Source organism: Schizophyllum commune (assembly GCF_000143185.2).
Source record: "Schizophyllum commune H4-8 unplaced genomic scaffold SCHCOscaffold_2, whole genome shotgun sequence".
NCBI lineage: Eukaryota > Fungi > Basidiomycota > Agaricomycetes > Agaricales > Schizophyllaceae > Schizophyllum > Schizophyllum commune.
In genome coordinates, this window is record NW_026089539.1 from 2,563,777 (window position 1) to 2,587,297 (window position 23,521).

A 23,521-nucleotide genomic window follows, 5' to 3' on the forward strand; every position below is an offset into this window, starting at 1 on the left:
CAATTTCTCGGAAAACTGTCTGTGGTCTCGGACTGCTGCTTCAACCCTTTCTTGGGCTCCATAGTATGGTTTGGAGCCCATACCAGCATAAATCTGAACGCGGAAGTGCACTCTTCATCTCAACCTTGGGGGCGCCTTCAATGGATCGCGGACTTGTGATCCTTCCTTCTACTCGAGCCAGAAAGGATCTGTCAATCAGGATATTGCTCGGATGCCCACCTGTCAAGCCGCGCAGCAAGTTGCCTGCAACTATCAGACTGCCATGCGCAGGCGGCCCGGTAGCAACCACTAACTGTATTCTTCATGAACTTCATTATACGGGAGACTCTCTCGTGTTCCTAGTCGGCCCGTGGGGAACAGACTCGCAAGCCATGCGCATTGGGGGACCGGAGTGCATCTGTTCTGGTCATGTTATCTGAACGCTCACGCTGGTTTAGTCTTGCGACCGTCGATCCGAGTCCTCGCTCTTCTCTTTTTGTACAGCATGAAGGATGAATGTCTAGCGCTTACATCCGCTCTGATCAACGAGAATAGCAGTGGTGCTTTGTGCAGCTCAAAGCTCCTGGTATTTCTGCACGTACATGCGCTCTCAACTTCTGGACCATGGGCGAGTATATGAAGACCATGTCCGTCGACAATTACTCTTCTCACGAGCTCTATTCCGGATCTTCGATACCTCTTCTGCTGTGCAGTCATGCTTGGCAACGATGCGGGCCGCCGTGACCTGCACTCGAGATATGGAATTTACTAGACGTGCTTCTTCCGTATCCGTATCCTGCTCAAGCTATGGTCGCCTGCGGTAGTCAATCCTGCATGTTATTTCTCCGCGGCTCCACCCACTCGCGCTGCGACGCTTCAGGCTCGGATGGTAGACCGCGTATAAAGACTGCTCTCCATCGCCTACTCAATCCTCAGCTCGTTCTCCAACACTTCTGCACTCCAACAAGTCTCCCACACGCACTCCTCTCATAATGATCCTCGCCTCCACCGTCTTCATCGCCCTCACCGCGCTCAACGCGGCTGCGAAGCCCACCACTCGCGCTGCCTCCTGCACCTTCCCCGACCCGCCCTCCACGAGCTCGCTCTCCGAGCCCATGACGGTCACGGGTGACTTTGACGGTGGCAACGTCCGCTTCGATCGCGGGACGTCGTGCACGGGGCAGGCCGAGGGCGGCGACAGTGACGCGGTGTTCCTCCTCGAGGAGGGCGCGAGCCTATCGAACGTGGTTATTGGCGCAGACCAGGCGGAGGGCGTGCACTGTTTGGGCTCCTGCACCCTCACGAATGTGTGGTTTGAGGCGGTTTGTGAGGACGTGAGTAGGGCGGCGAGTTTGACGAGTGATATTGTGACTGATGAGGGAGTACTAGGCCATCACCATCAAGCAGGACAGCGGCACCTCGACCATCACTGGCGGTGGTGCTAAGGGCGCGGACGACAAGGTCGTGCAGCACAACGGCGGTGGTACGGTCGTCATCGACAGCTTCTGCGTCCAGGACTTTGGCAAGCTCTACCGGTCGTGCGGGGTACGTATTGTTTACTTCGTCCATCGAGCCAATAAACTGACTTGCTATACTTTTGTTGACAGAACTGCGACGAGTACGTCTCTTTGAAGAGTCTCGCGCCTCAAATGACACTAACATCTCTTTCAGCATGTACGAGCGTCACGTCGAGATAAGCAACATCATCGCCTCAGACGGGTCCTCGCTCGCCGGCATCAACAGCAACTACGGCGACACTGCGAAGATTGACGTGTAAGTCGCTCTTGCCCGCATGTTCATGTTCGGACTTCGCCGTGAACGTTGTCTTCCCAATTCATCCACTCGGCCGCTCGCTCGTTCCCTTGACTCTTCCATTCACTGTCTCTTGCCTTCCCCGCTTCCCTGTTCACGGAGGTTGCGCCCGCCGTTCATAAATCACTGTCTTCCTTCGGCGCAGCGCACTAAACCTTCACATCGACCCACTCAACTCACCATGACTGACAACCCTTTCCGCAGCGCGTCCTCCCAGATCGACGACGTGGACTCGATCTGCGACACGTACGAGGGCAACGACAACGGAGACGAGCCTGAGAAGCTCACCTCCAACGAGTCGAACGAGTACTGCCAGTTCTGAGCGCCTCGTATCACCACAGCGCTGGATGGTCCCCTTGGCGCCGTCGGAATTCATCGCCTTCGCCTCACTAGGGTCTCCGGAACAGGCCAGCGCTCAGTTCCGAAAAACACATACACGGTCGACTGATTGGGTTCAGAGGTCGTCTTCCTTTCTTTCCCTTGTGAATTAGTGGCACATGTGTTCCGTAAATCTTCTCTGTAGCTTCGTTGTGTTAGCCATCTTCTGTTGTATACCATGCGTCGCTGTGTGCCACACAGCGCGCCGTTCTCGTGGCTTGATGCCTGTATGAATTCATTGTGCTGCGGTCTGACAGTCGCTCGCTTCCGCTGGTACGGCGCGATCCCAAGGAAAAATTGGAAGTGTCCGGCGTTGACGGCGAGGATGCTGTTGCTGAGTGAGGTGGCCGGAGTCGTACGAGGATGATAATTGCCCACTGAAGAAGGCAAGACAGCCAGTCCATTTCACCTAGCAAAAACTCTTCATGTACAGAGAAAATACCACGATTGTAAGATAGAGCACGACCGACCGACGATAGACCTGAACAGCATTTGACACAGAAGGAAAGCGATGACGAACGAACGGTCCCAGACAGTGCGAGGAGCGCCTGGTGACAAGGAAAGAGTAGCATGCTGTTGAGGGTGTAGCTAGAACAGGGTCTCCTCGTCCCGCAGGTACTCTCCGACGTCCCTATAATTGGGTGGTGAGCATAGTGTGGCAGCGTGCGGAGGTGAGCGGGCGGTGGCGGGGAGGATACATACGATTGATGGAAGACGATGATGGCGGTGGGATCGAGTTTGCGGGTGTCGACCGTTGAGCGCGCTGTGACGCCGAATCCCTGGACGCGCAGCAAGGATCAGTACACAAAGGGAAAGAGTGGTCCGCGCGGGGAGGTAGTACGTACCAATGGCACGTCGCTCATGCTGTACACGACGACCCCTTGGTGTTCTGGGGTGTCTTCCGTTATCCGCCCAAGGTGCGCTTTCAACACATGGTTGCCATAGAGGAAAGGCATCTCGCCGTTCGGTTTTATCCAGACCTAAGGCGAAGGGGATCGTCAGCACGTCAAGGATACAGTAAGAAAGGAAGGACGATGCACGCACCTTGTACTTGGCGTACTGTGCAAGGTGGTCGAGGGCGGTTACGTGGAGCTTGAAGGTGCCGCCCTTGCTGAACTTGCCGAAGCATGTACCAAGGGAGACGAGATTTGGGCGGGCGACGGAGACAGCAAGCTTCATGGAGGACTCTGGGACGTAGAAGACGCGGTCTTTGTGCAGGCGGAAGCAGTATGGTTCATCTTTGCGGTCAATGAGCGATATAAGATTTTTGCCCTAGAGTGCGGGGAACGCGGTGGATGGAGGGGGAAAGGTGAGGATCAGTACAAGGACGAGGAGACAGAGATTGCTACCCACGATGAAGTTGGAGAGCTTTGTGAACACTGCCTTGGACTCGTCCTCTGTGAGTGGGCGCATGGTGGACGGAGGAGGAGTGGGGAGACGAGCTGGCCTCCGATGATAGACTATTGATTTGAGATCACCCCGATCGGACGGCGCCCGGCCCGAATAACGCCGGCCTGCGCGTCGGGGAACGCGGCGACGCGTCTTGATCACCTCGTCATCAGGCATGTCGACGGCCCCCACCTTCTCCTCCTTCCCCGACCTTGACCCGCAACCCAGTCAGTCCAAAGCAAAGAACAAGCCAAAGGAGAAGGCTAAGAAGCGGCACAGGAGCAGGAGCAGGAGTAGGGACCGTGAACGGGACAAGGACAGGGACAGGGAGAGGAAGAAGGATAAGGATGGAAAGAAGAAGAAAGACAAGGATCGGCATCGGGACGACAAACGCGACAAAGTCTACGAGGAAGCCTACGACGTCCGCAAAGATGAGCGCGATGCGGGTTTGCGCTATTTCTACAGCGACCGCCGCGGAGATCCCCTGAACATCACCTATGGCCGCATTCACTCTGGCGACATTCCAAAGTACAACATCTACCACCGTGCGTCTTGGTACTTCCTCGTCTCTTGACATCTAACCAAGCGTAGGCGGTAGGAAGATACTCGGTCTCGACTCTGCGTGGGTCGCACATCGCACGGGGCACGGCGTCGAGGTGTTCCTCCGTGGGCCGCGCAAAGCGCCTGCGTTGACGGATGCTCGTACACGCGCACTGCTTGCACAACCCCCTACTCAGCATATCACTGCAAACCCGAACAAGTATCCCGAGGTTGACGGTGTCATCGTCGTGCCCCGGCGTCAACGCGCTGCCGCCGAACCAGAAGACTCCTACCGCGCCATCACTGCCGCAGACCGCGCCCGCGATGACTCTGACTCCTCGTCGGAGGAAGATGAAGGCGCCAGCGAGGAGGAAGAGGACGATGGCCGACCCACTCTGTCATACCACCAAGAGAAACTCGCGCAGCTCAACCGCCAGGTCACCGCTGAACCCGCAAACGAGCACGCCTGGCTCGAGCTCTTGCGAGAGTCCCTCATTGACGTTCCACCCGACACCAAGAATGCTTCAAAAGCTCGAGCAGAGATTACCACAGCTATACTCGGGCGCGCTCTCACACTGAACCCCCGAGCGTTGATTCTGCGGAGGGAATACGTGAAGGCGGGCGAGGAGATCTGGCATGAGAGCCGGGTGCGCGCTGAGTGGGAAGCCGCGCTGAAGGTCGGTGGGCCTGATATGTGGATGGAGTGGTTGGAATGGCGCATAGGGCAGGCGAAGGATGCTTTGGCTGGCATTGTCGAAGACGCTGGGCGCGTGCTGGCGAACACGGAAGACGACATGACAAGAGTGAGGGTTCTGTGGAGGATGGCAGAACTGCTCAAAAGCGCAGGTGAGTGCGCATATAATCGATTCCGTTCACTGCTGACAGTTTTGTCAGGCTACATCGAACGTGCTAATGCTCTGTTCCAAGCTCAAGCAGAATGGTGGGTGCAGATGTATGCATTCACCCCATCTTCTGACGTATTGCGTAGGATCACGCACCTACCTCATACTCTGAAAGACCTCCCCTTCACCCAACAGCTCGACGAACTCGAAGAATTCTGGGAATCTGAAGTCCCCCGCATCGGCGAACCCAACGCCTCCGGCTGGGCCTCATGGGTCGCATCTGGAAAGCCCGCGCCCAATCATACCCCTACCGCATCGACCTCCTCCCGCCTCCCTCGCCCACCAACTGGCGACCCCTACACCCGCTGGGCGCAGTCAGAACAGCTCGCCGATACCTACGCTTGTCTCCCCACTCGTTCCTTCGACGAGTCGGAGGACGCAGACCCGTATGCGGTGATCATGTTCTCGGATATCCGGCCCCTGTTGAGTCCTATCCGGGATGAAGTCGCAGTGGATGCATTCAGGAAGGCGTGGCTCTCAGTACTAGGCCTGTGGGTGCCGGGCAACCAGGCAAGAGGAGAGTGGGACGACCGATGGGCGTGTGCGCATCTCGGACGCACAAGCTACGTCAAGCGCATCTTCCAGCAGTACACGACGCAGACGAGCGTGAGCGCGGATGCTGTGGCGGGCGTGCTCATCGGACGGGAGCTGGCGTACGGCGACGTGTTTGGTCCGGTGAAAGGTTGGGGCGGGCGAGATGTCGTACGCGCATTGGAGGTGAATGTGAGGAGGGAGAAGGGGAAGGAGCGCGCGATGCTTTGGCGAAGTGAAGATGTGGAGGATGCACGAGAAGAGGTGGTGAGGACGGTGTTTGCGCAGATGAGGAAGGGGCAGGGGGACGAGGAATGGGATGCATTGGCGCTAAGCTTTGAGGTAGCGCTGGGGCAATGGAAGAGGTATATTGTTCATGAATACTGTCGAGAGACATATATTGACTCTATTTACAGTGCTACGAGACTCTCGCGCACCTTCCTTTCATCGGCACGAGATTCACTGCCGCACTGGTGTATGCACGCCCAGCTGGAACGCTTGCGAGGCCGGCTGGACGACGCGCGCAAGGTGTACAACACCGTCCTCATCGCCTCGCGACCCGCCAACAACGAGCCAGGCGCGGCCCAGCTGTGGTCCGACTGGGCAGAGATGGAATGGCTGGACGGCAAGCCAGAGGAGGCAATCAACATCATCATGAAGGCCGCCAACGTCGAAGGCCAGGGAGGCATCGCTATCCTTCGCGCGAGGCGCAATCTCGATGAAGCCATCAAGACCGCACCCTCTTCGGACAGATGGAAAGACCGCGAGGCGTGGGTCAAGATGCTGGCGCTCTTCGAACTGCTGTCTGCGAAGGCGCTCCCAGCCGCGCTCGCCGTGTTCGACGCCCACGCCCCCGCTTCCGGCCTCGCGCGAGAGAGCATGGCCGTAGCCGCCCTCATGGTGATCTACCGACACAGTATCGTGTTACGGACGCCCACGCCGCCAGCGATTCTTCGGGAGCGTGCGCGTGCCGCGCTAGACGAGTTCCCGAGCAACAGCGTGGTGCTCGCGATGGTGCTCGAGGCGGAGAAGGGGCAGGCGATTGCAGGGTACTTGCGGGACCTTCGTGGCGAGGGCCACCAAGCAAAGGACGTCACTCGACGTGTCATGGATGTGTGGGTGGGTGGTTGGAATGGGAGGTGGCAGCTCGAAGCCGAGCGGACACGCACTGGACTGACGATGGCGGTAGAGAGAAGTCGGTGCGTGGTTCTGTTCGTCATACGCTTGACATGTCAGCTCACTACTTGCAGGACGAAGGGCTGTGCCATGTTATGGCGCCTGTTTATTGAGCTTGAGCTGCGTTCTGGCGATTTCCAGAGTGCGAAACGCCTACTTTATCGCGCCGTACGGGAATGCCCGTTTGCTAAAGGTGAGGCTAGGCGCCGCCACATTCCAACATCGCCGCTAATGTTCTGGCTTTTCGATCTAGAGCTATACATGATGGCCTTTGACGCGCTCCGGTCGGCGTTTAGTGCGAGGGAGCTAGCCGAGCTGGGGGATCTCATGGCGGAGCGGGACATCAGGATGCGACGAGGGCTGGACGAGATTGAGGTGGTGGGCGCGGAGGAGAGCAGCAGCAGCGAGTCCGAGTCTGACGGGGGAGATCGCGAGCTAGAACAACAGGCTCGCGAGTACCGACGGCTGATGCCCTACTGACCACTCATTGTTCCGTGCCGTGCCTCGTGTTTACCCCTTCATTTATTGTCTCGGCGTGTAAACATACGTAAATAGAAGGATGTGACTATGTGACTGGACGTCACGTCAACACTTCGCTCCGCACCATCGTCCACGTTTTTCCAGCCTCTGGGCGCGAAAATTGCCGACGACGACGACGACAACCAGCGCACGGCTTAGCTGGTCCCCCCACTGATTTCGTTCTCCAATATCCCGCTTTTATCCCCTTATCCCTCGATTACCGCTACCGTCGCTTTAATTATTCCGCTGCACTCCGCAAGCCCCCGCCCTTCCTTCCCCCACCCGCCCCCGCCGCGGACAAGCAGCACTGCTCAGTACCCTACACTCGCATAACTATGTCCGCCATCCCCGCCCCCTCCCTCGTCAAGGAGGAGTGGCCGGACGCCGACTTTGATCTCCCGGAGGGCGACCACCTCCACGCCATGTCCGACAAGGAGGATGACGACGATATGGACTGGGACGCCGAGATGGACCTCGGCAAGACCGGAGGCGCGAAGGCGAACCCCGCCGCGGCCGGGATCGTCCACCGCCCCGTCGCATCCTCCTCCATCCGGGGCATGACGACAATACGTCCGCCCATATCCTCCATGCCCGACTTCGACGAAGACGAAGACGACGAAGGCGTATCCACTATCAAAGTCACCGCACTCCCGAAGCCCATCCAGCGCCAACCGTCGAAGCCGCAGGAGAGGCCGACGGTGATCGACGAGGACTTTGAGGACGCCTTTGCCCTGCCGTCGGATCTGACGCAGCTGTCGTTGGTGCCTTTGTCGTTGAATCACCGGTCGTCGAAGTCCTCTTTGGAATGGGGCGACAAAGATCACACATCTTCCTCGCAATCCTCCGATGCATACTCGACTCTCGGCTTGGCGGGCGCCTCGCCGTCGTCCAACTCGGCCAGCTCCTTGTCATTACCTGACACGGAGACCGACGAGGACGACAGCGAGAACGACCTCGACGGCCTCGTCATCCCCACAGAGCTCTTCGACTCGGGCGCGAAGAGGCTGACCAAGCTGCTCGAGCGCAAGAAAGAGGAGATGTTCGGGGTCGAACGTGTCAAGGTGGCGAGTCCGCCCGAAGAAGACTTCGAGAACGGCCTTGTCATTGACGACGACGTCGAGCTCAGCCCCAGCCGCCTGCTCGTCCAGCAACAACAAACCCGCACCGCCTACGGTCGCAGTAATAGCTTCCCCCTCCAGAAGCCATCCTCCCTCCGCCCTCCTTCGCGCACAAGGTCCGAGAACCGTGCAAAGAGCCCGGCAAATCCGCCTCCGTCATCCACGCGCCAGCTCTCGAAGATTCGGCTCTCACCATCCCCTCCATTGCGACATACCACCCGCTCACAGACCTTCGGGACTTTGGGCAATGCCAACCCTCCACCCTCACCCTTCCTCGCCCCCAAACCCGGCAGTCTTCGTGGTCAGAAGTCTGCGTCTGGGCTCAAGTCGCCACCGCCCGCAACAACATCGCGGCTCACTCGGAAGGCCTCGCTATCCTCACTCATGGATACCAACAGTCAAGCGTCAGGCTCTGGCTCGGTTTCCAGCAACAACTCAGCGAAGGCACGATACGAAGAGCCCACAGCAGCCTCGCGGGCGAAAACACACAAGCACTCGACGACCACCCGAGTAAGTGGGGCTGAGTTCAAAGTACCTCCCACGCGACCGTCCACGCCGTCATCCAACCCGTCCGCGCTACGGCTCACCATGCCTACACAGGGGAGCAGAACGGGCAAGCTGCGCCCTTCCATATCCTCGGTGTTCAGCCCCACCACCTCCGGTCCCCAATCCCCCATGTTCCGCACCAACTCCCCCGCTCCCCGTCCTCCTTCCAGCCTCTCGAAACAACAACCCCGTCCGATCGCTGCACCTCCCGCCGCGCCGCGGTTATTGCGGAAACCGAAGCGCCCACGGACGTTTGGCGATGGCACGGAGCTGGACGCATTCGAAGATCTCCCTACCGATCGTGACAAGGAAGGGCGCTTCCGCGTCCAGCCGAAGGGCTTCGGCAATCGCGTACCAGGAGGCACGTACCAGTCCAAGACGGGCACGATTCGCAGAAAAGGCCGATCGACGACGAGCAGCAGCGGTACGTTGTTACGCGTATCAGGCTCTGGCATCTGTACTCATGTTCTCGCAGAGAACCTCAATGCTGCGTATCAGGCGTCCGCGAATCAGCCGAAGCGTTCGAAGACGAGCGACAACCCTCTGAAGAAGTCGAAGAAGTCCCATGGCAATTCTCCGTCGAAGAGTGGTATACCGCGGAGGAAACCTACCCTCATCCGCAATTTGGGCGGTGTCGGCGGGCCAAAGGGTATGTTGTCGTGCTGTGGTCGTATCGCCCGGCACTCACGTCATGCAGTCGTTGGTGACATGAAATGGAACCCCCACACTCTTCGATGGGAGGGGAACGACCAGGTCCTTCGTGACTTCGATGCCGCCATGGGCACGTCGACACGACCCGCCCTCATCACACACCTCACTGGCTCCTCTGTCGGCTCTCCCGTTGGCTCGTTCGCATCTGGCGCAAGGATAGTGGGAAACATGATTTTCGATCCCCAGCGCATGTGCTGGATATCGACATTACCGCCAGAAGACGACGAGCCGGACGTCTTCGCCAACCTCGCAGATGACGAGAGCGAAGATGCATGGGAGACGAAGGGCGGCACGATCCGGGCGTCGTTGGGCAGCACGACGTCCGAGGCATCGGCGGCGTCCACCGCGACCACCAACTCGCCACCACGGAGCGCCTCGCGCAGTCACATGCGCACGGTCTCCGAGTCTGGCAGTGAGCACGAGCTTGGCTCTCGTGCATCGCTCGTCTACGACGTCGACGAGAACTTCGTCGAGAACACAAGACGAGCGGAGGAGCGGCACCGGCAGGAGATGCGCAGCTGGAGGAGCGCGCTAGCACGCCAGGACGTGTTCGATGCCCCCGATCGCAGCTACTTGTACGAAATCCGCGCACTGGCTACGCGACAGTATTGATCACGACACGGACTCATTGACGACCGTGATGGCTTTCTCTCCCTGGCTACTACACTACGCGCCTTTTATTTGGTGGATTTGGGATCCTGTTGTTCATATCGCGCTGTGCCCGACGACCCCCCTTCTTGTGTGATGCTACTGTACTGTTTGCTTTCTTGTCAATAGGCCTCTTGCTATTCGGTCATTCCTTTGTTTCTTATTTTTCGGTCTATGTCCACCTGTCTTCGCATTCACTATGTACCCCCTCATCTAGCCAGCATTATGGAGAAATATGACACGCCCTTCTTTCACTCTCGAACTTGGTGTGATGAGTGACTGCATGAGTTGACTCCGACGACGATCATGGCGGCGGCGCTTATCGGCGCAGAGCATCGACAGCGGACTTGCTTCCCGCCGCCATCTTATGGCCAAACTAGAGGCTGGCACCGGCCGGATATGCCTCTCCCTTCTTGACTCTAATGCTGTCTTCTCTGAGCTCTCGGCGACGTACCCTCTGAAGCTTTTGTCGCCTCGAACAACGCCTCCTGATGTTGCGGTCGTCTATATTCTGAGCTATGGTGGCGGTCTGGTTGGCGGCGATCGCGTCTCGTTGACCGTCGCTGTCGAACGAGATGCAGTTCTGGTGCTATTGTCACAGGTAAGCTACCCCCCTGTGCTTTGACTTTTCCAATAGTTGACTTATGATGAACAGGGATCGACGAAAGTGTTCAAGGTTCGGCCAGGAGTACGTCTGGCGAAGGTGCACGCGGACACGACGGCGCCAGTAACGGTGCAGAACTTCACCTTCACTGTCGCCGACCGCAGTTGCCTGTTCCTCCTGCCCGACCCGGTGACTTGCTTTCGAGCCGCGTCCTACAACCAGATTCAGACTTTCCACCTCGCCCGCGATGCGTCGCTTATCGTGCTCGACTGGGTTACATCGGGACGCAAGTCGCTGGGCGAGGACTGGCTCTTCGCGCGGTACTACAGCATCAACGAGATCTTCGTGGAGGGCCGGCGGGTAGCGCGGGACGCGATGCTACTCGAGGAGGAACCCAAGGACCCTCGCGTGCCCAGGCGAACGCTCGCACAGCGCCTAGCACCGTACTCCTGCTACGCAATGCTCCTACTCTTCGGCCCTGCAACGCAGGAAGTCGTGAAGGACCTAGAGGAGCAGTACGCGAAGATCACTGTCTTCAAGCGAGGGGCACCAGACGATCTGCTCTGGTCGCTGAGCCTCGTTGACTCCGGTCGTGGAGCAGTCGTGCGAGTGGCTGGGAAGGAAACGGAGGGGGTCAAGCATTGGCTGAAAGACGCGCTCCGGAAGTTGGAGAATGCTGTGGGCCCAGACGTTTACCAGAGGACGTTCGTCTGATGATGACCATATCGCACGTTTCTACATGACTGCAGCGGCAAGAACCCCTCAGGAATGGCTGTTACTGAGTTGGTGCGTGCAATAGGTCATTCGAATCGCAACTCGGGCATTCTGATCTATGCTAGGACTAGTTTTGTCCCGGTGGCGAAGGCTACTCTCAATGCGAAATCCAGAATCCTCGGAAACCTATCTGTGCAGTCGACGAATCGTACGTTACCCTCGTCGGCCCCATGACCAGCCCCAATGGTCGTGATCTGCCTGCTGTCGCCCACCCGCTGGACTGCACGAAGCCGTCCTCACCAGCTGGTCAGGGCTTCAATATGTACACTACCTGCGATGTAGTTATCTACAGCACGCCTGCGGCCCTATTTTACAGCGATGGAAGGCTACTCCAGAGCTTCCTCATTGGCGGCCGACGGCGCTCTCACGCCCCGCGGCCATGTCGAGTGCTATCATCATCACGCGGATCTGACGTCCTTTATCAAGCGCCCAAAGGCGTATAAAGAGGTGATGTCGCCTGCGGAGCTATCGACGCTCCCGAAGGTCGCGTGTAGCTCAACTAGCATCGGCCGCGCACCAACATGAAGAGCGATAGCGACCACGAGTCTACGTCGGCTGAGAAGGACGTCGTTGTGACCGCCGAGCCTCTCAGCGAGAAGGATGCGTATCGAGCGGACGCGAGCCTGGAGGCGTCTGGCATCGACGAGAAGAAGCTCATGAGGAAGGTAGACTGGCATGTTATCCCATGGCTAGCGCTTCTCTACCTCCTCAACTTCTTGGACAGAGGGAACGTTGGCAACGCGAAGGTAGGTCCAATTTACTGCACCTAGGTTGTTAGCTGAGACTCACAAAATGGGCAGCTGTACGGCCTGGAGAAGGACCTGGGCATCACTGATAGGCAATACCTTATAGCCCTGACGGTCTTCTTTTTCCCTTATGCGCTCTTGGAGGTGGGCATCGTATCGTTCATTTGCGCACTGATACTGAGTCCTTTCAGCCCGCCACAAATGTGCTCTTACGTAGGCTCAAGCCTTCTTACTTTCTGTCGTTCATGATCGTCTCATGGGGCATCGTCATGGTATGACATCGCCTGTCTCTCCATGGCACATATTCATGGCGTCCAGACGCTCCATGGAATCATACACGACTACGGAGGTCTAGTCAGTGAGTTCTTTTACTTCGACTGCGAATAAATACTCAATGAATGTCAGCATGTCGTGTCCTACTTGGACTCTTCGAGTCTGGCATGTATCCAGGCATTGTCTTCTACATATCTAGGTGAGCAATTGACGACGTTTGATTAGAGGCAATGTATGAGTGCTGATGTACACCCCAGCTGGTACAAACGCACCGAATTGGGATCTCGCGTAGCCGTCTTCTTCACGTCGGCGACTGTTGCAGGCGCTTTCAGTCAGTTGCTGCCCTACTTAGTCACCGGGCACCCGCTCAACGGCGTTGGCAGGTGGTTTGCTAGCGTCCGGAATTCAGAACATGCACGGCATCGGTGGCAAGCCAGGCTGGGCATGGATCTTCATCCTCGAGGGTCTCTTCACTGTCATCGTCGGTGTGCTTTCGCTATGGGTGATCCAGGATTTCCCGGAGACAGCGAAGTTTCTGAACGAGGACGAGCGTGCGTTCAACTTCGCTCCATCTCAGTGATGCAGAAACTTAAAGACCTCACTACAGGCGCCTTCATCATACGCAGGCTGCAGAGCGACCAGAAGATTTCTGCGTCAGGCGAGAAGTTCGACGCGAAATATATTTGGCAAAGCCTCAAGGACTGGAAGACATGGGTGGCTAGTGAGTACTTCCTTCACCGCGGATGATCAATTTCTTTACCTGGATATAGTGTGCATGTACGCTGGATTGTGAGCGCTCCCCCTCGAGTGTGGCCCGACTGAGCCTGATCCGCCTCCGAACAGCGACGGCCCTCTCTTCGCGTTTTCTCTTTTCACCCCGACTATAATCAATCAGGTTCGTCATATCATCGAAACTAAGGAACTCCAGCTTACGCTCCCTCTCCCTACCAGCTTGGCTACACGGCGACAATAGCCAACCTCTTGTCCGTCCCCGTCTACGTGTGGGCGTGTCTGGTCACTTTGGCCATCGGGTTTCTGGGAGACCGCATCGGCCACCGCGCGTACATCAATTTGTGAGTCACGAACTCGCCCAGCGATGGCAAGTCTGACATAAGTATCGTAGTGGCTTGTTTGGTACAGGTACGCTTCACCTCAAACAAGCCATGGGCCTCCTCTTACATCGAAAGCAGGTTTGGTGGGATATGTCATCCTCATCGCTTCAAGAAATGCGGCGCTTAGCTACTTTGCCGTCTATCTTGCTGCAGCGTAAGTGAACCCGCCAGACGACCCTCAAAAAGATCAGCTAACTCGTTCATCGCAGAGCAATCTATCCTACCATCCGTAAGCTCGTGGTCGCGGGCTTTCAGCATCCTACTAACCTACCTTCTCGCGTCAAGCAAACTCAGTGTAAGCGCAACATCTAGCCTGTGCAGTCCAAGGCACTTGCTGACCGATTGACAGAGCATGGGTAGCAGGCAATGTCGAAGGCGTCTACAAGCGCGGCGTCACGCTCGCAATGGCCATTGGCTTCGGCAACCTCAACGGCGCCGTCACTTCCAATGTCTACGTGCGTACTACTACGGGCATGTCCTCGCTGATCTGCTGCTTACCACATCCAGCGCGCAACGGACGCGCCATGGTACCCCCTCGGCCACGGCATCGTCCTCGCCTACATCGCCATCGGATTCATATCTTCCGCCGTCTTCCTCGTCGGCCTCAAGCGCGCGAACGCTTCCAAAGAGCGAGGCGACCACGACGAGGTCATCCATGGCGTCGAGAACAAGCACGCTCACGAAGGAAACGGGACCTACGCGTCAGTCGAGGCAGCCAGGATGGACAAGGGGGACAGATGGAGCGGGTTCAAGTATACATATTGAATAAGATACACTTGATGCGGGGGTATACACCGTGTACAATGCCCGGATACAGGATGAAATGGAAAAAAGTCTATAGGGATATCCTCTTCGACGGCCGGGCAATATCATGCCCTCCGTCCTCCGCCTTCCTCTTCCGTGACGACGCCTCTGGTGTGCGAGACCGGCTTCGCGAGCTAGCGCGTGTCTTCGTATGCAATTCAGCGTGGCAAGTCGCATGGTATAACTAGAAGAATTGATTAGCACCACGGCGTAGTTGGACGTATCTGATATCCTCACTGTCTCTCCATCCTTCACGGCATTCGTCCACACCCACTCCTCCTCATCTTCAAGGAACTCCGTCCTGAAGGGGTCGAAGCATACAGGGCAAGATAGTGGCTTCGTCTCATCTCCGATAGGTATGATTACATGGCGCGACAGCAACTCTTCCTTGCGACGAGCTGCCTCCGCTTTTGATTCACGCTCTTGCTCGAGTGCGCGTTGTTTGCCTTTGGGGTCAACCGACGTTACCCAATCCTAGGAGTGAAGGTCAGTCACGGTAAAGAACATGGAATATTAGGCAAACATACCTCACGATCAACATACAGGCTCCGACTGAACCCGCGACCCTCGTTCGACATATGCTGACGATTCTGGCGGAAATGCATGTCAAGATGCTTCTGATGCGCCTGCTTGCCTTCCGTCGAGTCCGGGAACCGCTGAGCGCACTGTCGGCACTGGACTGGTAGGTTGTCATAGAAGAGGCTTTCGAGCACATTCCGCGGTGAGCCGCTGCGTAACATGGGTAAGGCTGAGCCCGCAAGTGCCAACGACGAAACACACCTTGAATGGCCTATATCTCGCAGCGACACCTTCTGACGCATGATCTTGCGCCTATACTTTCCTGACTCGCTGACCTCCGGACCGTCGTCGACGTCCATGCGCGTACCCGTCGACTCAGGCTTCACTGAACTCGAACTACCCTGCTGATTGGACGTGCCGATCACGCCGGATCTCACAAGACCGAGCAGGGCATTCTGAAGGCTCAATGATTGAGGGGCAGGTACAGGCTGGTTAACTACAGGAGGATACTGCACAGGGACAGGAGCGGATGGGGGTGGCTGAGATGACCAAACGGGTGGGGCGGGCACGCGAGGGGCGACAAGGGTACGAAGCTGAGTGTGTATGGCCTGAAGATCACCGGGAGCGACGCCAGCTTGGACGACTGCGCGTAGCTGTCAAGAATGTCAGTCACTATCACGTAGAGAGGAACGGGGAACACATACTTGACAGAGGACATGATAATCGTTCTGAGCCTTAATATCGAATGGGTTATACTGTGCGTGAATTTGCGTCTGCTGGATAGCATGCTCAATTTCGTTCAGCACCATCCACGGGTTCAAACCAGTGGCTCGGCCACCGTGCTTGGACTTCGGATGCTTCTGCTGATGCTGCTGCTTCTGGAACTTCTGCTGTTTCCGAACGGGTCCATTGACGAAGCCAGGAGGGCGCTGATGCTTGCTGACGTGGCCTGGGCCACGTTGCGCGACGTGCTGGAAGGGTGCACTACCTGCGGGCTGACCGTATATGTAGGAAGCCATCGTTCAATCGCTTAAGGGAACTGAAGTGCGTATGGGACACTCGTATTCGAGAGGGACAACGACGCGATATTCGCGGCGATGGTGGGCGTGCGGAACAACGAAAAGTGACTGATCAAAGCGGAGCGGCCGTGCTTATATAGCCTCTCCGGCAATGGCCGGATCAGCCACGGGCTGATGCCACGATCACATGATAAGTTCATCTACGGCCTTCACCTACCGACGCGCGGCGTCTAATGGACTCTTTTTGAGAAAGCGAGTAGCCTGTAGAGCTCTTTGTCACACGTAGACAGTAAGGTTGTGCCGCCGGCCTTCGTCTCCCAGGGCAAATACTAAGGGAATTCTGCCGACGCTCTGTTATCCGCTCCTTCAGAAAGCAGAGATTATGCACCGTGTGTGTACTATACCTGCAGAGGACACATCTACTCCGCCTACGGAAGGCTACCGAGGCTTCTAAGTCGCAAGTTTAACGAGCTCTGATACGGAGGTGATTTACAAGCAAAGGACGATGGGTCGCGAGCCCTCACGGCCACGGCTTGACACGTCTATCAAAAACAACGACGACACAAAGAGCATATACCAGCGAGATGACAAAAAGTATACAATGCACAGGGACCACAGCGTCATCAAGCATTCTCTTCCTCAACCTCAAACGCACAGCAGAACGTGTCCTTATCAAGTAACACAAGCCCTTTCCCATCAGGCGCCCAATACAAGTTGCGCGTCTCAAATTTCTCTGTAGAAAACGCGCATCAGTAACGACGGACGACGGCAAGGCTCGCGCCGCTTACGCGCTGGCACCCCGACACATTCGGTCATTCCCTCCGAGTCGGCCTGCGCATCGTCGCCCACCCATTCGTCGCTCCAGTGATAGATGCTGCGCTCGCCCGTGCAGAAAGCGAGCCGGCCCGCACGGATGGGATTCCACCGCGCGTGTAGGATGGGCTTGCTGTTCATGATAACGGTCTGCAGCTTCGGCTGCAGGAGCGGCGCGCCGTCCGAGGGAAAGTCGTAGATGAAAATCACGTTCGGCACGTTTTCTGACGAGGGCTGTTCAGTGGCGTGTTGACTGAGAAGGAATGAAGTGTACGGACCGAATCGTAGCAGCAACAGCGATCCATTCTGGTTGAACTCGATCTGCACAGGCCCGCTCTTGGGCGGAGGCTTCGCATGATCAGGCCGCGCCACAGATAGAGATTGCGCGCTATGGACGCGCTCATCTACGGATCTGGCTGTCAGATTGAGTCGTGAAACAGACGAGGAAACATTACACGCCAGGAACCCACGTCCCTCCGTCGCCTCTAGCCACCTCGAGGGCTCGCGCCATATTGCCTATTTAGATTAGAACACGCTTCGTAAGTCTTACAAAGCTAATAATTCCCGACTCACGACGGAAGATGGGATCCTGGTGGAGAGGTCGAGGGCCGCAATGGGCGAAAAGCTGAGACCGTCGAGGATGTGTATCTGTCGGGCGGGACGATGAGTAAGACCGAAGCACGCGAGTAGGGATATGACTCACTCGGTCGTCCCAGCCCCCAACCAGAAGAAAAGAGCCGTCTGGGTGCCATTTTATGTGACGGATTCCTAAGCCCGGATCCGTATCCGGCGTGAACGTTGCAAGTGTCGCGCCTGTGGCAACCGAGACGATGTAGAGCTTGTACTATACGTGGATGAGTGAGCGTCGCAAACGAGCCAGCATATGTGGACGCACCTCGAGCGGCCCTTCACAGATGGCTACATGCGTTCCCCGTGGGGATAGGGCCATAAGCGACAAGGAGGAGGTGGGCAAGGGGAAGTGCTTCGTTTGCTCATGAATATGGACCGAGAGTGGACATACGCTTCACTCACACGGACCAACTTGAAGGCGTTAGAGGCATCGTAGAGGCCTAGCGTATCCTTAGACTTCAGTCGCTCGACAAGGGCGAGATATCTGCCGTCTCGGCGGAAGGCGTAACCTAAGAACGCGATCACATGTCGTCACAAAGGGAAAGCCTCGAATGGCTAACCTTTTTCAGGATGAAGGGGGTACTGGATGTAAATTGACGATCCCGTCACCAAAGACCAAATGGTTACTCTGAGCTATTCCAGAAGGCTCTAGTGAGCGCGCCACCGCGAAGCGCGTCGTGCCACCCACATTCCAGTCCGAGAAACAAAGAATATTGCGGCCATCTGGCGCCCACTCGGCCTTGACGAGACCTGTCGAGACGCGATGACAACGAGTAGCAAGTCGGCACGGTTCGCATCTACCTTCGGCGCCCGCGTCTATCCTGGCGGACCAATCCTCATCACGCAGCTTGAAGACGTGCACGACGCCCGCCTTTGCACAGGCAGCAAGTACGAATTCAGAATCGCAGGACCAGGCAACGTGCGTGATCCAGTGTGAAGGGTCCTTGCCAGGAGTATTGGTTTTGGCTTTCGCCGACGACGCGCCCGCTTTCGGCGCGAGGGCAACCTCGGTTGGTGAGGGCGACGCGTCTATCTGCCAGTTGCGGGTGATCTGAAACGAGTCTGCGCGTCGGACGACGAGTCTGTCCTGCACGCCCGTGATGATGAAGTGCGCGCCGGGGCTGAACGCAACGAGCGAGGACGTGTGCTTGTAGAGCTCTGTGAAGTCCATGATAGACGCGCCGAGCATAGCCTGGTGACCAGCCCCTCTTTGCCTCGTTTTCCTCGTCAGAGGGCCTGGTAAAATCCTCGGAAAAGTTGGCGTGGATGAACGATGTCGTCATTGCCGTTCCCAAAAGGCGAGTTTCCTTTTCCAGCGCTCTCGGAAGGCGGTCCGCCAGTTCCGACCACCCGACCGACTGCCTCAGTTCTGAGCGAAGACACCAAAGTTGGGGCATCTCTTGTATGCAGAGCTCGGGGACATAACCGAATGATGGAGTACACATCGCTTTGTATTGATGGTGCTCCAACTCAAGTGTACGGGCTTGTAGAGCGCCTTCGGCGTGCCAAAGCAGTGACCAGCAGTCTGACATGCGGTAACTCACGCCTAGGAGGCGAAGGTGTAAGTGTTGTCAGCCGTGGAATACCTGGAATCTGTTCTAGGGGTCATATATTCCCTCTGAGAAGTGCTTTCCGATGTAGATGGATGCAATACACAGGCCAAGTCGTCGACGAAGGGGCAAAAGCTCAACCGCTCGAAAAGGCAACTTCGCCATTTCGGGAAGAAAAGCGTGACCATTATGACGACATCGTTCATCCACGCCAACTTTTCCGAGGATTTTACCGGTCCCTCTGACGAGGAAAGCGAGGTAAGAGGGACCGTGTTACCGGTCTACGCCGAGCACAAGTCGTACCTCGGCAACCAGCGGTTGACAGGGACCCGTCCCACGTGGCTGTGCAAACACTCTAGCCGTCACCCGCCCTCGTGACGTTACGGGGCCTGGGTCAGCACCTCACTGCTTGCGCGTTCCTTCCATTGGACGAGTCGCCCTTCATCGCCCGAGCCAAGGAGGTCGAGAAGTCGCCACCAAACGTAGTCAGAAGGCTTGAGAGCGAGCCAGCGGTGGGCGATTGAATCGGATAGTAACCGCGGAGGCCCAAAAGGGGCAAATGTGATGATGACGCATGGTTCATGTTGACTGTTGAGAGGCTTTCCGCGACGGAGCGGACGGACGAGTTCCGGTGGATAAATTTTTGGAGCGTCCGCGGATGACTGATCAGACCTTTTGCGAACCCTACATTATATAGACCGGTGCGGCGGCAATGGCCCCCACTCTCCCCGCTTTCCCTGTTCATAGCACTCATGGAGCAGTCCTCCCACCGAACCAGCACGGAGTCGCGCACTCCCACAATTATCGAGGAGCGCGACCCCTCTATTCAGTCCCATGTCGAGCGCAGCTCCCAGACTGAGAAGACGGATTCCTTCCTCGTCCTTTTCGACGACAATGACCCCGAGAATCCGCAGGTATGTCATCAGCCTTCTTTAGCGCTTAGCGGTTCCTGACATATCGACAGAACTGGTCACGGCTCAAGAAGTGGTACTTGACAATGTTCGGGGGTGTCCTCGTCCTGAACGCGACTTTCGCCAGCTCTGCTCGTGAGTACAACGCGATAGGAGGCTAGATTCGCCTACTGACACCGCTCTGCAGCATCAGGCGTGATCGTGCAGATGATGGAGGAGTTCACATTCAGCAGGGAGGTTGCCACATTGAGTACGTCCTACCGCCAATCATTCATTCATAACCGCTAACTCGCTATTAGCGATCGCCCTCTTCGTCGCCGGATACTGCGTTGGCCCGCTCTTCTGGGGACCGCTCTCCGAGTCCTATGGCCGTCGCATTCCCTTCATCGTCGCCTTCTTCGTGTACACCTGCTTCCAAGTAGGCTGCGCGCTGTCGCCCAACACCGCGTCCATCATCATATTCCGCTTCCTTGGCGGAACCTTCGCAGCAGCGCCGCTCACCAACTCTGGCGCGCTCATCTCCGATATCTGGGATGCGCGCACCCGTGGCAAGGCTCTCGCCATGTTCACGCTCGCGCCTTTTGCCGGTCCTTCACTGGGCCCGACGGTCGCAGGCTTCATGAACGTCGCCGGCGTTTCGTGGCGCTGGCTCTTCTGGGTCCTGACAATCTTCGCTGGCGTTTGCCTGATTCTGATCGTCTTCACGGTCCCCGAGACTTACGCCCCGGTCATTCTGAAGAGGAAGGCTGAGCGTTTGCGGAAGGAGACCGGCGACGACCGGTACTACGCCTTGATTGAGACGAACAAGATCTCCTTCACCAAGCGCCTCGAGCACATTGTCGCCCGTCCCTTCCGCATCATGTTCACTGAGCCGATGCTGTTAGCGGTTACGATCTACATGAGCGTGAGTACTCCTGACATTATTCGCTATCATTGATACTGACGTTCATTTCAGTTTATTTACGGCTGCGTGTACCTGCTTTTCGAGGCGTATCCCATCGTTTTCTCGGAAGGGCACCACTTCAACACTGGTATCTCTGGTCTGATGTTCTTGCCCATCCTCGTCGGCGGTGTCGTCGCTGTGTGCTGCGTACGTCCCCTCGCCTCCTTTATCTCCCACTCGACTAACATCGCTCCCAGAACCTATTCATCTTTAACCCCCGGTACGAGCGCCAAATGGCCAAGTGCGCGCCGCATCCCGTACCCCCTGAGTTCCGTCTGGAGATGGCCGTCCTCGCCGCGCCGACCTTCACGATCGCGTTCTTCTGGTTCGGCTGGACGTCGTACTCGTCCATCTCCTTCTGGGCGCCGATGATGGCCGGCGGGCTGATGGGTTTCTCCATCTGCTGGTTGTTCATGAGCTTGTTCAACTACATCATCGACGCGTATCTGTTTGTTGCGGCCTCCGCGCTCGCGGCGAACACGGTCGTGCGGTCGTTGTTTGGTGCGGTGTTCCCGGTACGTTTGCTTTTCTGCCCATGTGCTGGCATAGCGTTTCTGACTCGCTTCCCTTAGCTCTTCGCCACGCAGATGTACGAAGCTCTCAACCCGCGGTGGGCGTCCTCGCTCATCGGCTTCATCGCCATGGCCATGATCCCCATCCCATTGGCCCTCATGAAGTACGGCCCGACGCTGCGGCTGAAGTCCAAGTATGCGCCGTCGAAGCCGCCCGCGCCGAAGCCCTCCCAGGATTCGGTTGAGCCTGAGAAGAAGGAGGATTCGCCAGTATAACGGCAGGATATCTTGGATTTCTCGCCTCTCGCATTGGACTTGGGTTGGGTTTGGATGTCTCCAACACATGACGGGGTCCCGGTACCACCGCACTAGGGTCCCCTCAACACACTAGGGTTTCTACAGCACACTAGCTCCCGCACACATACAGACTTGCACCTACTACGCACGCATCTTGATTTATTAGTCCCGCATCCCTTCACGATTTTTACTCTTCATTACGATCTTCGACGATGTTTTGGGATCCTCCTTCTCTAGTTTAGGATTTCCCTTTGTTGGATGGGGATTCTCCCTACTTTGGAGTGGGATGGTCCCCTCTGCATATATGTCCTATAATCGCGCGCACCCTAGCTAGTACTACTGTACCATAGATCCGATAGATTTTACTACTCCCCGGGGCATACTAGTCAACCAAAATACAGACGTTGGTCGTTGAAGGTTTTCCTTTGGGGGTAGAGTCACTCGATTGTTGACTTTCAGCGCGGACTGGAAAGTCAACTTGAGGACTAGTGATCCGACATGAGGTTTCCTAATTGGGAACAAAGTCTGCGCTCTGTTTGGATTTGCTTGCCCAAGTTTGACCAATTTACTTGTCACGAACCACCATCATCGCTTTGTATGTTCTCATAGCACGGTCAGTAGCCTCTTCGTACTCGTCTCATCAAACCCAAACCCGTCGTCCTGCGACCCCGACCTTACCCATCTTCACCTCTGCGAATCTGCTCCGCACACGCCTTCTCCTGCGTCCACAGCTCTAATACATCAGTTTGAGGATCGCTCGTCATACTGAGCTGCAACTACGGCTTGACAGGCGCAAGGCATGCCTCTTGCTTGGCTCTTCTATGAGCGACGTGAACGTCACGCTTGCGAGGTCACCAGGCTCGACCGCAAGCCTTGTGCGACAGAGTTCTGATATCCGCAGGAGCTTGGATTGGTACGCTGATGACGATTATAGGTGCCAGTGCCACCCTGAGGCCTCTCCACCCTCTGCCGTCTTTCACGTGTATAACCGGCTTCTGGGTCATTTCGTGCGGTGCTGTCTGCCCTATTTTACGTATGTCCCTGATTCCCTCCCGAATGCTCATCCATATCGCTACGTCGAACATCTTCTAAAGTTTTACCGTCCACATCATTCACTCAGGACAATGCGAGCACTACCTGTTTCCTGTTCTGTAGACGCCGGCCCTCGAAGGTGCGAGGAGGACCTCAACCTCAAACGCATGGAGCGTGATCGCACCCGTCTATCTTGGCACCTCCATATCGACTGCACATCTCCCGCCTGTCCGCCTAACCCCCACGGCCGCCCCATAAGACGGCCTTTGCGCAATGGGCGTCCAGACGACCCTTCACATCCCTCACCATGGCCGACAATGCGAAGTCGTACACGCCCATCGACGAGGACCCCACGTTGATGATGATGGACCGAACGAACTTCATCGGGGCAGTCCTCGGTGGAGGAGCGTGGGGTGAGTATATCGTTTACACTCACGATCTATGCCCTTAGTTCATCTGATCCATCTCACAGGTGTCCTCCTCACCGTGTCCTTCCTAACCGTGCAGGCGCTCGTCGCCTGCATGTCGTCAAAGTCGCAAGCGAGCCGCTCCTTCGCTCTACCCTTGCTCGCATTCGTCTTCCTCATCTTCACCTGTGGAACAATCAATTATGGTGCGTAAACTGTAGCGCTCAAGTCGATGTCCTTGCTTATCCTTCACCCAGCCGCAAACACGGACATCAGTCGGCGCATGTTCGTCGAGAACCGACTGTACCCCGATGGCCCATCCGCAT

The 23,521-nt window shown here is 56.8% G+C and overlaps 11 protein-coding genes across 11 annotated transcripts; 7 read left to right on the top strand and 4 right to left on the bottom strand.

The window, feature by feature from the left end:
- Window positions 1-614: 614 nt before the first annotated feature.
- Window positions 615-2,351, top strand: SCHCODRAFT_02611941 (polysaccharide lyase family 3 protein). Its single transcript, XM_050344506.1, has 5 exons — window positions 615-1,313; window positions 1,369-1,524; window positions 1,587-1,597; window positions 1,651-1,752; window positions 1,996-2,351. The coding sequence occupies exons 1-5, from the start codon at window positions 972-974 to the stop codon at window positions 2,111-2,113; spliced, it is 729 nt and encodes a 242-aa protein (XP_050202335.1). The 5' UTR covers window positions 615-971; the 3' UTR covers window positions 2,114-2,351.
- On the bottom strand, window positions 2,219-2,772 carry SCHCODRAFT_02163999 (uncharacterized protein). The gene is made up of 2 exons (XM_050341959.1): window positions 2,740-2,772; window positions 2,219-2,662 (listed from the first exon to the last, which is right to left on the bottom strand). Exon 2 carries the CDS (start codon window positions 2,571-2,573, stop codon window positions 2,325-2,327), a length of 249 nt encoding a protein of 82 aa, XP_050202336.1. The 5' UTR covers window positions 2,574-2,662; window positions 2,740-2,772; the 3' UTR covers window positions 2,219-2,324.
- SCHCODRAFT_02611945 (ribosome biogenesis protein NIP7) lies at window positions 2,440-3,655 on the bottom strand. Its single transcript, XM_003037188.2, has 5 exons — window positions 3,523-3,655; window positions 3,214-3,441; window positions 3,015-3,149; window positions 2,872-2,948; window positions 2,440-2,800 (listed from the first exon to the last, which is right to left on the bottom strand). Exons 1-5 carry the CDS (start codon window positions 3,580-3,582, stop codon window positions 2,758-2,760), a joined length of 543 nt encoding a protein of 180 aa, XP_003037234.1. The 5' UTR covers window positions 3,583-3,655; the 3' UTR covers window positions 2,440-2,757.
- On the top strand, window positions 3,243-7,297 carry SCHCODRAFT_02611948 (DUF1740-domain-containing protein). Its single transcript, XM_003038524.2, has 8 exons — window positions 3,243-3,440; window positions 3,522-4,103; window positions 4,150-4,944; window positions 4,993-5,038; window positions 5,087-5,896; window positions 5,948-6,730; window positions 6,782-6,900; window positions 6,961-7,297. The coding sequence occupies exons 2-8, from the start codon at window positions 3,734-3,736 to the stop codon at window positions 7,185-7,187; spliced, it is 3,150 nt and encodes a 1,049-aa protein (XP_003038570.2). The 5' UTR covers window positions 3,243-3,440; window positions 3,522-3,733; the 3' UTR covers window positions 7,188-7,297.
- Window positions 7,295-10,531, top strand: SCHCODRAFT_02164133 (uncharacterized protein). Its single transcript, XM_003038523.2, has 2 exons — window positions 7,295-9,314; window positions 9,366-10,531. The coding sequence occupies exons 1-2, from the start codon at window positions 7,562-7,564 to the stop codon at window positions 10,211-10,213; spliced, it is 2,601 nt and encodes an 866-aa protein (XP_003038569.2). The 5' UTR covers window positions 7,295-7,561; the 3' UTR covers window positions 10,214-10,531.
- Window positions 10,532-10,591: 60 nt separating this feature from the next.
- On the top strand, window positions 10,592-11,969 carry SCHCODRAFT_02611955 (UreD-domain-containing protein). Its single transcript, XM_003038522.2, has 3 exons — window positions 10,592-10,850; window positions 10,905-11,639; window positions 11,693-11,969. Exons 1-2 carry the CDS (start codon window positions 10,617-10,619, stop codon window positions 11,565-11,567), a joined length of 897 nt encoding a protein of 298 aa, XP_003038568.1. The 5' UTR covers window positions 10,592-10,616; the 3' UTR covers window positions 11,568-11,639; window positions 11,693-11,969.
- A 314-nt stretch (window positions 11,970-12,283) lies between these two features.
- Window positions 12,284-14,523, top strand: SCHCODRAFT_02487072 (MFS general substrate transporter; the record flags this gene model as incomplete). Its single annotated transcript, XM_050342869.1, has 14 exons — window positions 12,284-12,373; window positions 12,428-12,517; window positions 12,565-12,645; window positions 12,692-12,731; window positions 12,779-12,845; window positions 12,904-12,977; window positions 13,030-13,197; window positions 13,254-13,371; window positions 13,490-13,541; window positions 13,598-13,719; window positions 13,770-13,786; window positions 13,834-13,912; window positions 14,108-14,213; window positions 14,266-14,523. 14 exons carry the CDS (start codon window positions 12,284-12,286, stop codon window positions 14,521-14,523), a joined length of 1,362 nt encoding a protein of 453 aa, XP_050202337.1.
- Window positions 14,275-16,207, bottom strand: SCHCODRAFT_02566622 (uncharacterized protein). Its single transcript, XM_050343806.1, has 5 exons — window positions 15,786-16,207; window positions 15,343-15,734; window positions 15,090-15,291; window positions 14,800-15,036; window positions 14,275-14,746 (listed from the first exon to the last, which is right to left on the bottom strand). The coding sequence occupies exons 1-5, from the start codon at window positions 16,098-16,100 to the stop codon at window positions 14,594-14,596; spliced, it is 1,299 nt and encodes a 432-aa protein (XP_050202338.1). The 5' UTR covers window positions 16,101-16,207; the 3' UTR covers window positions 14,275-14,593.
- A 348-nt stretch (window positions 16,208-16,555) lies between these two features.
- SCHCODRAFT_02611960 (YVTN repeat-like/Quino protein amine dehydrogenase) lies at window positions 16,556-18,824 on the bottom strand. The gene is made up of 11 exons (XM_003037186.2): window positions 18,345-18,824; window positions 18,232-18,293; window positions 18,104-18,176; window positions 17,946-18,052; window positions 17,809-17,895; window positions 17,617-17,757; window positions 17,487-17,561; window positions 17,369-17,429; window positions 17,192-17,317; window positions 16,889-17,137; window positions 16,556-16,833 (listed from the first exon to the last, which is right to left on the bottom strand). Exons 1-11 carry the CDS (start codon window positions 18,712-18,714, stop codon window positions 16,724-16,726), a joined length of 1,461 nt encoding a protein of 486 aa, XP_003037232.1. The 5' UTR covers window positions 18,715-18,824; the 3' UTR covers window positions 16,556-16,723.
- A 1,266-nt stretch (window positions 18,825-20,090) lies between these two features.
- SCHCODRAFT_02488479 (MFS general substrate transporter) lies at window positions 20,091-21,735 on the top strand (the record flags this gene model as incomplete). The annotated part of the gene is made up of 6 exons (XM_003038520.2): window positions 20,091-20,139; window positions 20,192-20,254; window positions 20,304-20,908; window positions 20,960-21,094; window positions 21,145-21,462; window positions 21,520-21,735. 6 exons carry the CDS (start codon window positions 20,091-20,093, stop codon window positions 21,733-21,735), a joined length of 1,386 nt encoding a protein of 461 aa, XP_003038566.1.
- A 1,176-nt stretch (window positions 21,736-22,911) lies between these two features.
- Window positions 22,912-23,521, top strand: SCHCODRAFT_02611970 (uncharacterized protein). Its single transcript, XM_050344507.1, has 2 exons — window positions 22,912-23,201; window positions 23,261-23,521. The coding sequence occupies exons 1-2, from the start codon at window positions 23,096-23,098 to the stop codon at window positions 23,407-23,409; spliced, it is 255 nt and encodes an 84-aa protein (XP_050202339.1). The 5' UTR covers window positions 22,912-23,095; the 3' UTR covers window positions 23,410-23,521.